Raw genomic sequence first — 17435 nt, forward strand, 5'->3', positions numbered from 1 at the left:
GTGCGCGAATATTGGTTGCGCGAGGTTACATGATATATCGGGGGTTGTGCTATATACAACATGATATGTCAGATGTGGTGCTAAGTACAACATGGTATGTCGGATGTGGGACTGTTTACGAAACGATGTATCAGATGTTATAGGTAGCGCGATTAGCAACATAATATGCCTGATGTGTGTGCAATATACAACATATGCTGGTTGTGATGCATAATAGAGCATGATAGATCAGATGCAATGCAAATACAATTGGATATGTTGGATGTGATGCATTATACAGCCTATGTCAGATGTAGTGATATAGACAACATAATATGCAGTACAGGGTGTGTATATGCAACATGACTAATCTGATGTTAATACTATGATGCTAAGACGTGTACTTTATGACATATCGGATATAACACTCTATATAACATGATATTATGAATGTGGTGACTGTTTACAGCATATGTCGGATGTAACCCCACATACCGTTGTATACAATATGATAAGTGTGATATGGTCCTATATACATCAAACCTCTATTGTGAATCACTGTATGTTGCTCCCTACTCAATACAAAATACAGAATGTTTTAGACTTCTCTGTGTTACATTTTGCTGGTTCTGAGGGGATTTTTTTTATGCATTTTGTCACGGCAAATTATTAACCCTAACATATGCTGTATACAACATGATAGGTCTGATGATATGCTATATGCTATTAGATGTGTCAGATATACAACTTACTTTGGATGTTGCACTATATATAACGCATGTCGGATATGACACCACCATCTTGCTGGAAGGGTCTACATGTGCTATGTGACCCAATTGTCAGCCTGGCGGTAACTCCCTTGCGTCATAAATATGTGTTCAAGGTTATACTGCTCAACACATCGATAGCAATAGAGGTAGAAAGTCGCACAAAGCTGAGACGGCAACCGACACAAAGCCAAGCCAGCAAAGGCAGAATGAACGGAGCGGCACATATCAGTTACCTCTGAAGGATATTTGATATGAAGCACAACTTACGTAAACACATAAGAAGAGTCGATGTGAATTTAGGCATCTTCGAGTGAAACCTGGTAAGTAGGTTGCTATCGTTATTGGATGTTTGAAGCGAAGCACAATACTGGCTTTTCCCAGATGGGCTGAGTATAACTGGGGTAAAGTTGGTGAGACGAATTTCATAAATTTCGTTGTGGGACAATGATAGGACTCCATCATTTTGTATTCCATGAATTTGGTGTCTGTGTGTCAGTATTTGCACTACCTAATCAGTATAAGTATATATACATTTGATGGATCTGGTCGGCTTGGAGTCAGTGTAATGGGTCTGAGTGTTTAACTGCAGCATATCTCAGTCAGAGAGCACAATAAAACAGCTTCAGTTTATACTAGCACAAGCAGCCACACATACACAAGCATGCTCGTCGTCATATGAGCGAAATATTCTTTATTCTTCTTATTATTTATTATTTCCCCCCACCCCATGTCTCTTCTCCATTACACAGCTACAGGTATTAATACAGTTCATCTAATTTCAGGCGATCGTCAACATGAATTCTCACTACAGGGAAAAGTGGATATTTATGATAATTGTTTTAATTTCCAGTAAGTACTTCATAGTTTCTTGTACATACAGTTATATTTCATTCTACTAAGTACTTTTGAGTGATTACTTACAGTAACTTTTGTATCAAAAGTGTTGTGAGTGCATATTGTATCTATCTCTGTTACCATCATGACGTGTTGTGGAGGTCTTAGAATATAGTCATATGTATACATAAACTCACATGTTCATATATCACTACAATGTTCTTTGTCTTTGGCAAACGCACATCCTATATTCTAGGTTTTTCCGTGTTTGGTGACGAGGACTGTGAGCCTGGGAAAAATGGAGACAGATGCCATCTTGACTGTCCTCCAAACTGTTATATTCGTCCGCAGAACTCCCTGCACTGTAATAAAGAAAACGGACACTGCTATGAGGGATGCAATGTGGGTTTCTATGGAGTTCAGTGTGATCAATCCTGTAGCACCAAGTGCAAGAACCACACCTGTACACAAGTCAATGGGCACTGCACTTGGGGCTGCACTGGTAATCACATCGGGGACTTTTGTGAGATTAACCCAGGTATTTGGACGGCAACGCACAAGACGAGCAGATTTTTACATAATTACATAGTTACATAGTTAAATGCTAACGTAATGCGAACAATGAAGCTGTGAATTTCATTTTCACTGTCATCGTATCATATTTGTGAAAAGTGTAAATACTGAATAGAACTTGAATAGGTTTTTTCCCATGTTGATCTTCAGTAACCCATGCTTGTCATAAGAGACGGCTAACGGGATCGGGTGGTCAGGTTCACTGACTTGGTTGAAAACTGTCACCGTATCCCTATTGCTTAGAACGATGTTCATGCTGTTGATCACTGGATTGTCTGGTATAGACTAAACTATTAATAGACCGCCGCCATATATCTGCAATAGTGCTAAAAGCGGCGTAAAACTAAACTCACTCACATGTACACATTCTCTGACTCTGATCCTTATGTGCAGGTATAACTACTGCCCGTCCTACCACCGATAATAATACAACCCTTACTACAACAATGGCACAGACAGACAGTGCTAGCTCTGAGAATATTATCCAGGTCATCATAACAGTTGTTATCGTCTTATTACTTGTCCTTGTTGGCTCTGTCAGCACAGCCGTCGTCCTAAAAAGGTAGGTGTTGCTGCAACTAAGAACGTAAAGAAGTCCGTGTATATCTTTTGACAATGATTCATCGTCTGTTTTTTGAAAGAGAATGTTTCATGTAAACTAGTGCATTTGATCCAGTAAAGCGAACGTAAGATTCGCTACTACAATCATGACATTGAACTACATATTCATATGCATATCATATAAGAGTTAATAGTTATTGTATTGCATTTCTTCTAACAGACTTGAATTTCTGGTCAACGCGCACTGTTTAAATCACACACAAATACACTTAGGAGTATTTATGCATTAGCAGCCAATAGTGCATAAACGGCATAATGTGTTTAAAACATAGAACGTCCTTTCTGCATTCATATGCATGCAAGAGCGTGTTTGAAATAATGCAATGTAACAAATGAGAGCACATTTAATAACCAGGAACATGACAGTAACTGTATGGTCAGATAACCACTGGCACATGAGTACAAAGTTTTTCTCATTCCAAATGACTTATCCCCATCTGTACAATAGGACACATATCCAATTCCTAGAGGCGAGTAATAACTGGTTTGTACATCGCGTAATGCGTGTAAGACACAATGAAGTGTCAATGTCCATCAATTAACCATGGCTTTGTTATTTACAGATGCAGCGAAAAAGGTAAAAAGGGTAAAAAGGGTAAGTATTGCTTAGAAAGACCCGAAACAGTTCACAAATCAACAGAATCAGCCACCAGAACATCTCATGTATGCTCGTCAATTTGCAGCTGTGGTGAAACAATTCGCTGGTATTAATAACCATTTAGTATCTCACCTTAACACCACAGTCTGAATCAGACATCCGATATGCATAGATCCTTTGTAGGTTTTCTGTAGTGTTTATTACGATTCTGCATATGTGTATAGATGAGATGGTTCAAGTTAAATGTGCATATAGTTTATCTGGCTTCCTTTTATGTCTGTTCAGGTACGGATGATCCGGAAGTTGGACTGAGACTAATCACAGGTAGGACAAAAGGCTTTACATTGGCGAACATTGTTATCAAACACATCTTCTATTTCAACACCTATGGTATCTATTCCAGAGTCACCCTTCTTTCCATAATGAACGACGTTTATCACCAGGCTAAATATCCGTTAGCAATTCTATAATATGAATGTTTAGAACAAAACATCTCTGTTTCCAATAGCCACACAAATATTGATAGTTTATTATGCTTATTTGTTAGCTGCAAATCTGAATGACAGTCGCCAGGAAGACAACAACCTGCATAAAGCCTGCAGATCAGGGATCCTTGCTGAAGTCAGGCAAATCTTAAACCATGAACAGGTGGACATAAACAGCAGTGGAAAGTGTGGCTGCACACCAGTCATGATAGCAGCTGAGGGTGGACGCCGAGACCTAGTTGATCTCCTTGTGAGACAAGGGAGTGACTTGTCGCTGAGAGATAATGACGATAACACTGCCCTTCACGTGGCTTCTATCAAAGGACATTTGAAGATAGTGAGATATATTCTGTCAAAGAAACCAGTTGATGTCAATATTACAGGACACTGTAACAGGACAGCAGTGATGGCGGCAGCGAGGTTTGGCCATCGGGAAGTGTTTGACTTTCTTGTGAAGAACGGAAGTGATCTTTTAACTGTTGATTCAGATCGAAACAACATCCTTCACATCGCCTGTATCGGAGGAAATGTGGAGATCGTCAAATATATCCTTACTAAAGTCCAAGTTGACATTAACAGCAAGGGGCACAGCGGGATGACACCTGTAATGCTTGCTTCATACCTTGGACATCTAAGTGTCTTTCAGCTTCTTATCAGGAAGAAGTGTCTTTTGCCAATAATCAATGAAAGGGGTGCGAATATACTTCATGTCGCATGTGTAGGTAACAATATTGAGATTGTTAATTATATCCTCAAAGAAAACATTGTTTCCATATACAGTGAAGACGGTGATGGAAAGACACCTGTCATGCTTGCCTCAGAGTGTGGACATACAGATGTATTTAAGCTGCTTGTAAATAACAAGTGTGACGCAGAACGCGTCTGTAAAACAGGAAACAACATTCTGCATACAAGTTGTTCACTGGGCCATGTTGACATAGTAAAGTGTATTCTGACAGAGGGTCTTATTAATATTGACAGTTATGGACAAAACCAAATGACACCTGTAATGCTTGCAGCAAATAATGGACAAAGACATATAATTGATATACTTATGAACAAAAAATGTGACATGAAAACAGTAGACAAAGACGGAAACACCGTACTTCACATGGCCTGCATCGGAGGAAACAAAGACATTGTTGGAGATATTCTGTCAAAGACACTTGTTGACGTCAATAGTAGAGGACAGTTTCAGAGAACACCAGCTATGGTGGCTGCAGCACATGGTCACAAGGAAGTGTTTGACTTACTCATAAACAGTGGAGCCGACCTGGCACTAGTTGACTGTGATGGTTTCGGAGTTCTTCAACTAATCTGCATGAACGGGCACTTACATCTGGTGGAGCATGTCAAAAACATTTTGGCAGGTCTTTCACCTGCTCACTTTGAACAGGCGTGCACTTTTGAGGTGTAGCATATAACATGAAGTTGTGACTAGCGTGCTCCAGTGTTCTGAAATCATCACGTAAAAATTATACACTTGTAGAATCATCAACTCTGCTTGATAACTGTAGTGACAAGTAGTAGTTGCAGTTGTTATGAACTAATATAAACTCCATGCGCAAATAAAATGTATGATGCCTCAATCAGTAAGCTCCTTTTTTCAAGCCATTTACAAATCAAGTACAAGCTGTCATATATATATATATATATATATATATATATATATATATATATATATATATATATATATATATATATATATATATATATATATATATATATATATATATATATATATATATATATATATATATATATATATATATATATTAAGGATTAACCTAACCTCATTTCTAACACGTAACTCCATTTTTAAGAACGCTGATACAACGTGCGTGTTAATAATTTGTCATGGCCTACAACATCAAAGAGAAGTGATTTTCCAGCACAACAATGCCAGCGGGAATTTTCGAGAATATCGGTACAACGTTAACCTCAACGCATTGCCTTGGCTGCGTTCTGAGTCAAATTAATGAAACGTGATTCCTGTTTCTAAAACACTTCTTCGATTTGTTTGTTTTTTTTCGATCAAGGGAAGTCTGTGATAACATAAATATTCTTCTGCCCGGTTTATATTATTTAATATTTATTCAACAAAGTCACACCACACAACATGTTATGACCATGAGCAGAAGATCATCGGCAATCAGGAGGATGTAGCTTCTGCAACTACTTAACATTTCAACTTTCCATACGAGAAAAATCATACACGGGTCACGCGAAATGTTTTGTGAGCTCAGGGCTCAGAAAAAGGAGCATCCAAAATATATCTCAACAATGTTTGGTTGGCTAGTTGGAGCAGTTGCAATGGTGTGGAGATCGCTGTCAGTGAACTATTTATTAAGTATCTGCTATTTTGTCATTTCACATTAGATCAATTGCTGATGATGTATGGAGAGATTTTGCCCAGCAGGTGTAGAATTGTACTAATGGCGTATTTCGAAAATGTCAGGCCTGTAGACTCATGAGCATAAAATCTTTTTTAGCAAATGACGTGTGATTTCACACTCCTTAAAGGTCCCAACCTTGTGGAGACACACAGACATAAATCAACTCAGAGACGCGCAAAACAAACTTTCCAGGAATAAACTGTCAACATAACATATTTCACGTTTTGTAGATAACAACTAGTTATTGATGGGAAGTTTTTCATCATTTAAGAGATCGCCCTCAGATTCAACCTGTTGGTTTGGGGGTTTAAAGGGGATGTCTGACACTAGTAGCAACAACATAAATGAAGTACAACATATATGTCTTAAATGGCAGTCAGCAGTTTGGTAAGGAGGGAAACATTTATTATCAAAACAGGAATTATACAAGAGAGTACAATTGATATACTTACACATTGAGTATATCGTTAAACAGTTTTAACAATAAACAAAGGTTACACAATAAAACCTATTAAAACGATAGTCTCTACAACAACTGAACAAGAAACTTCAAAGTAACTTTCATTCTGCCTTTTATACTTTATGCGAATTTCAATGAAATATGTAACTAAATAATCTTGTTTTACTGACAGATATTCTTATGTCAAGTATGTGGGAGCAAAACCATCTGCAGCATCTGTTGCACGACTCGTGATGTATACAAAGCCGAAATATTCATTGTTTACAAGAATCATAATTCACCAAAAGAAATTAAAATTTTGAACACAATATACACTGCAATAAAATGCTAATTTTGACATATAACCCGTTGTACATCGCCACCCCCCCCTCCCCCTCAAACCCCAATTTTCAACGAAACTGTTAAAAATATCATTAAGTTCCAGTGATCATATATTGTAAGTCTCCAAACCTAAAAAAGTAAGCAGACCATAAAACAAAGTAAACAGCTGTAGTGACATGAAATGATAGGGTGGTTCCTTGCATTTGTTTAGTTGCACACAACATGAACGAACATCTGAGTGGAAAGCATAGACACAAACGTCAAGCTATGTCCAGTTTAATGCTATCATATACCTGTAACCCTTTGGTTCATCAGATGATATCAACACTGTAATGAACTGAATTTGGAAAGTGGAACCAAACGAACTGGGGTCAAACGCTGCATATAAAACCAAGTTTCTTTCAAAGAATTTGTGAGTCAGCCACAGTTTCCCCTTGGTTGTTGTCTTCAGTTGGTGTGATGTACGTTACAATGGTTCGCGGGTCATCCACCAATGAAGGTGTGTATGACTGGGAACCACTCGCTCAACTGAATTATGTGTCATCTTGCCTTCAGTGTTCAGTGCTCCCCTGGGAACTTATCCACCAATAGTGCTGAAGGTGGTGTATCATATGCTCTGAGAATGTCATCCCATCTTGGTGCTGTCCTTGCTGGTGTGATACGTCATCGTATTTGTCTTCCTCTGCCCTTTCATGGTGCTGTCCTTGCTGCTGAGATGCTTCATCGTAATCGTCTTCCTCTGCCCTTTCATGGTGCTATCCTTGCAGGTGAGATACGTCATCGTATTTGTCTTCCTCTGCCCTTTCATGGTGCTGTCCTTGCTGCTGAGATGCTTCATCGTAATCGTCTTCCTCTGCCCTTTCATGGTGCTGTCCTTGCCTTTACCGGTATCGATGTAATGTGTAGTACTCTCTACACGGCAGAGCAGTATAGTTAACTCTCCTTGAACAGCAGTAGAAAACATGATGATACAATTGGAAGATATTTCAGTTAGATATTACACTTTGCGTCAAATGCCAGTTTGGGTTTGTGCAAACCTGTTTGCTGCGGGTCTATTACAGACGACAAATAGAATTGTAATGGCGACTCCTCCTTTCATTGCAGTTGATGTTTCAATTGCTTCACTAGACATAGAACTTTGGCCTGAAAACAAAACAACAGCACCACCATCACCACCACCAACAACAACCAGAAAAAACAAAAACAAATTGAGAGAGACGAAATGCTTTTTATCTATAAATAATACCGATCGAATGCGTTTTTGCATTTTTGTTTACAGAAACCAAACTAATAAAAACGGTTCATGCGACTTTTATCACAGGTGATGCTCTTGTGATGTTATATAGTTGCGATGTCTCAAGCAGTAATGTTATAAAATCACATGTAGAGGGTACACTCTATGATAGGTATGGACAACTGGAGCATGTGGATAAGGAAGCATTCAATCACATGGGCATTCGACATGACAAAATATGGCCACTCTCCTAAAATGGAAATTGTGTGTGTAAATCTTGGTTATGCACGGTTCAGAATTATAGTAATAATTCCAATCATGAAAGACAAGTAGGAGTCCGCTACTCCAACGATTTCCTCAGAGAAAATTTACTTTTGATTCCGGACACTACACAACAGGAGTCCCTCAAAGAAGCAACGAACCAAAACATCCACCCCTGTGACAGGATATATTCTATAAATATGGACTGACATTAACATGCGAACGACTTCTCCAGGGAATCGGTGATTCTGCACCTTGTTAGTAAAGAAAACAAATAACCAATTATAGTCTGTTTGGCTCAACGGCCGACCGATAGAAAAAACAAGCAAACATATTTAATCTGCGTTGCATTGAGTATTATACTTTAATTAGTTTTCGATATAGACTGCAATTCATAGGGCTTTTTTTGTTGCAATTTTGAGATCGAACGGACAATAATGTTGAAAACAATTTGTGTCTTGCCTGTAAGAAGACTTCAAATCTGCAAAGAGGAACCTTGACGTGGTTTGATAAAGATGTTTCGTTATGACTTTTATTCGTTCTTATTATATCTGATTATACTTTCACCTCCGGCACAAATCCCAGTACTTTGATGACAGTCGCCTCCCGGACAGTCAGTGCAAGACGCTTTACAGAGCTGTCCGTGGTAACCCTGGATACATCCGGTGTCATATGAACCGCTGTTCGTGTGACATGTGTAATTGAAACTGTTTACAGAACAAGACTTACAGTCATCTCCACAGTAACCTGGAAAACACTCCTAAACACAAGCACCAGTTGTATTGCAACCCATACAATTCGTATTGCACTTGACTTTATAGGAACAGCCAGGCACAACCCAATCACCCATACTCCCATTGATACACTCTTTGACATTCAGAAATGCAGGATTTGGAACTGGTATTTGACTTTGGGTCTCAGAGAGTCTGGAACGTTACCCTGTCACTCTCTGTTCTTGACAGGTTATTGCTACTATCATTGTTATTATTTTCCGAAGACACTGGCTTTTGTTTTCTCTTGCTTCGGGTTTTAGAATACATTAAATGTAAAAAGTAACATTATACATATTTAAATGGAGGATTATTAAACGGTTTGCATTTATCCTTCAGTATCAGCCTCGTCAGATTTGCTGCCTTGATGGCGGCTGTAAATTCGTTTTCATTTCGACGACAGAAGGATACAACATTTGAATGTACATTGGCATATGCTTCGAAATCAAATGACAAGTATTGTTTAACTATCTGTACTACTTTGTCCCTTCTATCTATGGCCAGGGACGGTCGGTAGGCTCATGGATAAGACGTTCCTGTTCCCCAATTCTGTTATGGCATTGCTGTTGCTAAGCATCGTAAACATAAATTCACTTACTTTGTGACTCCATTACAGTGCATGCTAAACTAACTCGTCTATTAATGTATGGTTCATGGAGACCGAGCATGTTACCCGTCCTTGATAAAAGTTATTGTTATCATCTGTTATAGTCATCTTTTCAATTCATAGTCTAACCATGTGTTGTTACGGGCCGTATCATTCAATCCCAAAATCTATTCGTTCAATACGTTAATGTTTGCGACCTCTGTAAAAGGTTTCAGTATCAATGTGACCATATATTTGGCCTGGGTTGTGGTTCTAGATTCATTTCTATTTCCAAGAAACAAGGACACACTTTTAACATTTGAAAATACATTTACATGTGGGTTAAAATTAAAGTTTATATTTCGAAATCAAAGTTTAAGTTATAATTATTTGGACTCATTTTCATTGATTAATATTGTGCCTAATTTCATGGCAGTGATATAATGTCTATCACCGTTGACTCAGTGGTAGAATAGTGTGTAGACCCCATTGACTCTAGTTACACCTGGCAGCTGTGAACAAAATCGAGGTTAGCATATACTCGATGTTGTGGCGTGCAGTTTGCAGTGTGCAGTGTGCAGTTGTCAGTCCATGTCGCCTGTTGATCATATTGTACGTTTCCTTTTATGGCAGGTACCAGCTTAACTGCCCTCTCATAGAGAGAGTGTATGCGTCACACATGGGTGACTGTTGTATACTGATATCAGCATACGTGCTACATTGTACTCACAATCCTCGTTACCGCTCACATGAATTTAATGGTGCTTTATGGGTCTTGTACAACAAAGACCAACGTCTAGTCCAAAGATATTCTGCTTGGTTGTTTTTGTATGGATTGACATTTTCAATGACGAGCTTTTAGCCACTCAACTGGTAGTAGTTGTATCAACTCACATATCCTATGTGCGTATATTGTGTCCGTCTATGACGCCCATGCAGGTGCAGGCCAAATTAAAGGTGATATACCTGACACTGTGAGGACGTGAGAAGCATCTGACTCGATGGTGTGGAGTGTAACAGTGTCCCTTCATTTCTGTGTACATAATACTAGGGATAAACTACAACAACGAGAGTTTCCCTGACAGTACTTTCCCTACCAGTGACATTGCCACACAAAGTATGCATATAGTACTCCAACATGGAGTTGTTCTAGGTAGACTGCTAACTGTGTGACGCTACTGCTGTTGACTCCAAGAATATCTTAATGTCTAATCCTGTTTTAATGTACGTCCATAAACCAGACAGATTTCTCCACTATGTTTCTATATAGGTATATTAGGAACATTAAGTAACTCGTGTGAAGTTTCTTTGTTCGTTTAGTATACACTGAACCACGCGGACGATGCTACCAGACAGTTTCCTCACTATTGACGCACCAGAGATAGGCCGTATGCTAATTAGATAGCTCGTTATTTCAGACTATTAAATCTTAATCCTGCCGTAGGAGTAGTTTCCATATCTCAAAGATTAATGAAGCAAACATGGATTCCGGTATGGATATGTGAGGGTTCATCGCCATTTTCGGCGGCACATTGAAATGTGGTTTAAGACGGGCGATGGGCGGCTTTAAGTTGATAATTTTCTTTACACATATTGACGAGCCGAGACAGACAGAAACTTTCTTCCATCTCGAAAAGGCAAAACATAGACACGTGAGTTTACTGTCCGCCTTGCGTTCTTCATAAAATGTAGGCAGTTTACAGACATGTTATGTTCATGTTTATTTCCTTGAACTAGTTTGACTGTGTCGACATTCCAGAATGTGCATTTCATCTCTTGTAGTGTTTTAAAACTGGGTTCAAATGTAAATGTCAAGAACAGGGGCGTTTGTGTTGTTTTGATGTGTTGAACTTTGTTTTTGAACTTTAATCCTATTCACGACAAAGACACTTTGTACTCAGATATGTCACTGCAGTCAGTCTGCAGAGCTTCCATGTTTAATTCAACACCGTCGTGTAAGCTGGACATTGTCCATTTAGTGCTGGACATCGTCCATTTAGTGCTGGACATCGTCCATTTAGTGCTGGACATTGTCCATTTAGTGATGTGTACTGACTTTCTGTAGCCTAGTATTATGATGTGTGCACTTGTCTGTTGATATTGCCCTTAGTTAGCGGCCCAATGTACTACACTGTGCACCACGACCACCACCACAGACATGACTCACGCCGAAACTCTCCTGAGGAAATTCAAATTCAAAACATTGTCGATAACACATATAGTCTATTTAATGCTAACATAATGCAGTATCGTGGTAATGCAGTAATGTGGTAGTAGGTCGTACTGTTCTGTGCTGTGCAACTTGTGTCGCTACCGTCGGCAGCGTGACAGATGTTGCTAATAGAAACCGCTTTCTCAAGGAAACCTGCGTGCATGACATTGTTCACAGGAATTAACTGATGATTATTATTTGTATACGAACCAGTGGACACTCTAGAACTATGTGACATTAGCTATCAACAACATTCTATGCGACAGAAAAGAATGGTTTCTGGTTCTTGCTATTCACGTTGCATTGTAGCCAGTGGGTAAATGCTAGAAGCAGTTGAAACACTGCCCATTGTATGATAAGTTTTACTCATTTATACACGATCAATACTTTCCAAAAACACTTTATGCTGCATGGGGGCAAGGGTGGTCCTGTGATTAATGCGTTCACTCTTCACGTGAAAGTTCTATTCTCTACATAGGTATAATGTGTGAAGCCCAGTCTTGTGTCCACTGCTGTAGTAGTGCAGGAAGACTGATATCTCGGTATACTAGGACTGGTACAGTATACCCAGTATATGCACATATTACTCGAAAATGGAGTTGGTGAAACAAATGTATGCACATATATACTCTAGTCACAATTCTACGATCGAATCGTCATTTAGCAGAGATTCCATATGGATTTTGAAAGAGTTGACAGGTGCACATATCTAACGTCCAGTTTTATATGTATGTTGATTACAACCATCTACTGAGAGATTTTCACCTCCGCTGCCAAGACTTAAGTGATACCAGTGTTGTTGTTCAGACTTTACGAATGCCCGTATGTTTTAATCTAGTATACATACTATCAGAAAACTGAATTTTGACCTTTTTGTGTTTACCTATATTTAGAAGATTTAGAGGGTGAAAAAGGAATGAGTGTGTCATCATATCGAGATTAGTATTTTGGTATTTAAATTTATTTGATAATTTGAAGTAGTTTAGTGATTCTGTTCTGGTAAAATTCAATCGATAGCAACGGGGACATGAATGATCATGTCTCCCGTTGGAGGGTACAGACAGTTACTGGTATACCTTAAGGCACATAGTAGATACTACCCGGCACAATAGTTTCTACTGTTACTGCACCAGAGATCTACCGTATAACTCCTAATGTTGGATTACTAAATCAAACTTACAACGACTGCACAGTTGTTTTTAAACATCATCTGATCATGATTTTGTTAAGCAGTTAAACATGTAATAAGCTTCGGCGTAGAACTGGTCTTCAGGAACACATGTCGTAAGAGTCCAATAATGGTTCCGGATGGTTAGGCTCGAGAAACTGGTTGGCACATGTCATCGTATTTCAGTTGTATGGAGGCTCATGCTGTTGATCGCTGGATTGGCGAGTCCAGACTCGAATATTTACCGGCACATAGCTGGCTTTGTGACGTTAAACATCAAACCAATCATACTAATATGAATTCAGTTACAAGTCATGTCCTGTTCATTTTCTATTTCCTGAAATAGAGAAGTAGGGTCGACATCCCAGAATATATTTACATTTCATTATAACTACAACAAAGTTGAAACCAAAAACAGTTTAATCTGTCATACTTATTGCATTTAATTTCCACGGAATTAGCTGATGTTGGTTCAATTGTAAATGTCACGACAGGGACGGGTGTGTTGAACTGTGTTTATGTATCGTGACCCTATTTACGATATGGTGTACATTTGTACAAACATATAATTAATTAGTTAGTCATCGTTTAATGTGGCCATTCTCCATATCGCGATGTGGTCTGATCTTTTAAAGCTAATACCATAATGCAGTGTCGCCCGTCTATCACTACCGTTGGTAGTAGGGCCTACTGTATTGCGCTGTGCACGAACCACCACCACAGACATGACTAATACAAACTGCGACATGCATGATGTTGTGGACAGGAAGTATAATGGTGATTTATTAATCGTTTGCGAACCAGCATGTCTTTTGTGAGGACAAACTTTGTCACAATATCTTTCACCAAAGTCTTTCAATGATGATGGCGGCGCACTGTTGAAATAACGTTCCAAATGTTTAAACATGTGCATGTCAGACTGGGGCTTTGTGTTCATGTAGGGGTGGTCTCTATTGAACTGGTTTCTATACACGATTTATAAACAACTGAGTAACTTTGATCCGTAAGCTGTGGTGCATCAACAGATTGAAAGAATACTCTGTATGTAAGGATCTCATTGTAAGGATCTGTTTATAGCCAATCATAATGTAGAGAATACACAGGCGTTAGATCCTAATAAAGATCTCAATACGGTTGAGTTGTGAGCGCGCATTAAGTTTGTAAAGAATACTCTTTACAAATGATGCATTCTTTTCACTTCGAACTCACTGGATATGTTTAAGTCTAGATCTGTTGTAATAGCTGCTGTCACAAACATGTTATGCCTTAGAAATGACCAGTGTTTGGTTCTCGCTGTTGACAGTGTTTTGTCGCATAACTAAAATCTATATATGAAGTCACATTAGAACCAAGAAGTCATGAGCAATACATGCACGGGGCGGTGTCTGCTGGCGTGCTTTGACGTCTCTAGACATCTGCATTGTGAGATGGGAGTAACACGGACCCAGGACGAGACGGGGTCTACTGGCGTGCTTTGACGTCTCTAGACATCTACATTGTGAGATCGGAGTAACACGGACCCGGCACGGGACGGTGTCTACTGGCGTGCTATGACGTTTCTAGACATCTTTATGGTGAGATCAGAGTAACACGGACCCGGCACGGGACGGGGTCTACTGGGGTGCTTTGACGTCTCTATACATCTTTATGGTGAGATCGAAGTAACACGGACCCAGAACGGGACAGGGTGTACTGGGGTGCTGTGACGTCTCTATACATCTGTATGGTGGGGTCGGAGTAACACGGACCCAGGACGAGACGGGGTGTACTGGGGTGCTATGACGTCTCTATACATCTGTATGGTGGGGTCGGAGTAACACGGACCCAGGAAGGGATGGGGTCTACTGGGGTGCTATGACATCTCTATGCATCTGTGTGGTGAGATCAGAGTAACATGGACCCAGGACGGGACGGGACGGGGTCTATAGATCTGCATGGTGGGGCCGGAGTAACACGGACCCAGGACGCACACATAAGTCATTCAACAGAGATTAGGTTTATTTCTCAGAATAGAAAATGACGGTCTGCGTTTGGCCATGTGCCCTTTATCCCATCAGACCATGTGCCCTTTATCCCATCAGACCGTGTGCCCTATTTCAAATGTACGGATCGTTCACAGATAACCATGTTAGCTACAGTATTGAAGTATACCTATCGCTGCCAGAGTCTCACCAGCTCTCTGAGAGCGTGCACATACGAGCTTGATATGAATAGTGCAGGGGAGATTACTCTGGCAATGTTTGGTATACCACAGTCGCTGCTGACACTGCATTGTTAGCCTTCATTCAAAAACAGTGATAGGAACACCGTCACTCTGGATGTTGAAAGAATTGATCGTGGTGAACGATGCAAGGGAGACTACTCCGTGAGGTTGCGTTCCACTACACTGGTAGTAACAGTACAGTCACCTCACATGCGAGGTGTGGCTTTTGTTAGTCAACACTGTCACTATACCGGACGTATTCTCATGCTCACTTTGTGCCTTGCAAGGGAGACCACTTCGTGCGCCAAACGTCGCTCAGGTTTATATGGCTTAGGTTAACTGTCCCCGGCAGCGGGGTAGCCCAGTGGTTAAAGCGTTCACTCATCAAACCTGGGTTCGAGGTTTCCCATGTTCGAGGAAAGTGTGAAACCCTCTGGTGTCCCCCGTCTTGATACACCGTGGCAAACAAATCTGTATCACCTAGTACATCCACAAACACAATCTTTATCCCCTGGTACACCCACAAACATAAACTGTATCTCCCGATACATCCACAAACACAACCTGTGTCCCCTGGTACATCCACAATCAGAATCAGTGTGACGCACCTAATCGGCAACACACAAAGTGAGATATATATAATGAAGTAGTGAATAAGAAAATAAAACAAACAAATTAGTACATACTTAAAAACAGAACAAAAAGTAAAACAAACAGAAAACTGAAACTAGGTATTTTCCTATACAACACATATAAATGAACGTTTACGGGCAAATTGCCTTGAGGCCTTGTTCAACCATCTTAGGAAAAGAAATAAAAGATATTCCCTTTATTATTATGACATTTCCTCTCACACACTTTGGCTCAATCTTCATTTTAGACAGAAAACAATAAAACTTAAATACTGACAGAGTAAAGGCGTTCGCTGTGTAAAAGACAAATGCAGCACAAAGACTTTTGTTGAACTGAGGAATATTACGTATCTATGATATTGGCAGGACATTTTGGAGTATAGCAAATTACATATTTGCACTCCCTCTCGCTCGAACATTAATGAGCAATATTATTAATATAAATATTAGTAAAAACTTACCTGGCATTCGTAAACCTTTACTTAGGTATTTCCCCGCTGTTTATTTCAAAAGTGTCTTGGTCCGCCACGGCTATTACATGCCTCAAGTGCCTTAAAGCAGCAAACAATTAAAAAATAACAATCTCTGCCAGCTCCTGATTAAAGGACGATAAACAGACCAATGAAATATGAAATATATGGTCAGTGTTAATCATTTGATGGATATATATTAAAAATACAAACCCACAAGAATCTACACAAGACAAATATACCTGTTGCAAGATATGATCCATCTCCTTGAAACGAATAAAATATAATAAAAACCTATTAACTATATCCATGACATAAATGGAATATTGCCTCAGCTCAGGGCCATGTCTCCGTGGACTGATAGGATCGGTTGACATCCGTGAAGAATCTCTGAAGGGTCCTACTTTTTCCCTAAGGTTCGTGGAAAATACAACCTTATCAACTCAAACAAAACGTAATCTTTCCTAAAAAAACATTCATGTCCGATATTTGAATGGGACGGGGCAAAATAGTGACAATCCATTCATCATGCTTTTCCCAGATGATTATTTTAGTGGTTTTCAAGGTGCAAGTTTACTATATGAGCATGAGTTATCTCCCGTAACTTGGCAATGTTCAGAGTTGCATCAAACCTGTATTCTTTAGACATGCATGTGGTGCCCGTTTGGCAAGATCATGACAAGCGACATAGTCATATGCTGTATGATGGATATGTCTTGAGAAAAGTCGCCGCTCAGAACAAAGATGTTGAATTAACGCAAGATCTCAAGTATGAAGAAACTTCTCAAGGAACTGATTCTGATATTACTTGACATTCAAGTGTTAAAAATGCTACCTTTGCACTCGTTTAATATTTCGAGTG

At 39.5% G+C, this 17435-nt stretch overlaps 1 protein-coding gene across 2 annotated transcripts; it reads left to right on the forward strand.

The window, feature by feature from the left end:
- Positions 1 to 789: 789 nt before the first annotated feature.
- Positions 790 to 5447, forward strand: LOC137281212 (putative ankyrin repeat protein RF_0381). Of its 2 annotated transcripts, none has more exons than XM_067812334.1 (7): positions 790 to 1069; positions 1532 to 1598; positions 1840 to 1985; positions 2550 to 2718; positions 3341 to 3372; positions 3661 to 3699; positions 3923 to 5447. In XM_067812334.1, exons 3-7 carry the CDS (start codon positions 1979 to 1981, stop codon positions 5275 to 5277), a joined length of 1602 nt encoding a protein of 533 aa, XP_067668435.1. In that variant the 5' UTR covers positions 790 to 1069; positions 1532 to 1598; positions 1840 to 1978; the 3' UTR covers positions 5278 to 5447. The 2 variants fall into 2 exon arrangements, with proteins under 2 accessions (XP_067668435.1, XP_067668434.1); XM_067812333.1 differs by having other exon boundaries at positions 862 to 1069; positions 1840 to 2121.
- The last annotated feature ends 11988 nt before the right edge of the window (positions 5448 to 17435 follow it).

The sequence above is a fragment of the Haliotis asinina genome, chromosome 4 (assembly GCF_037392515.1).
Source record: "Haliotis asinina isolate JCU_RB_2024 chromosome 4, JCU_Hal_asi_v2, whole genome shotgun sequence".
NCBI lineage: Eukaryota > Metazoa > Mollusca > Gastropoda > Lepetellida > Haliotidae > Haliotis > Haliotis asinina.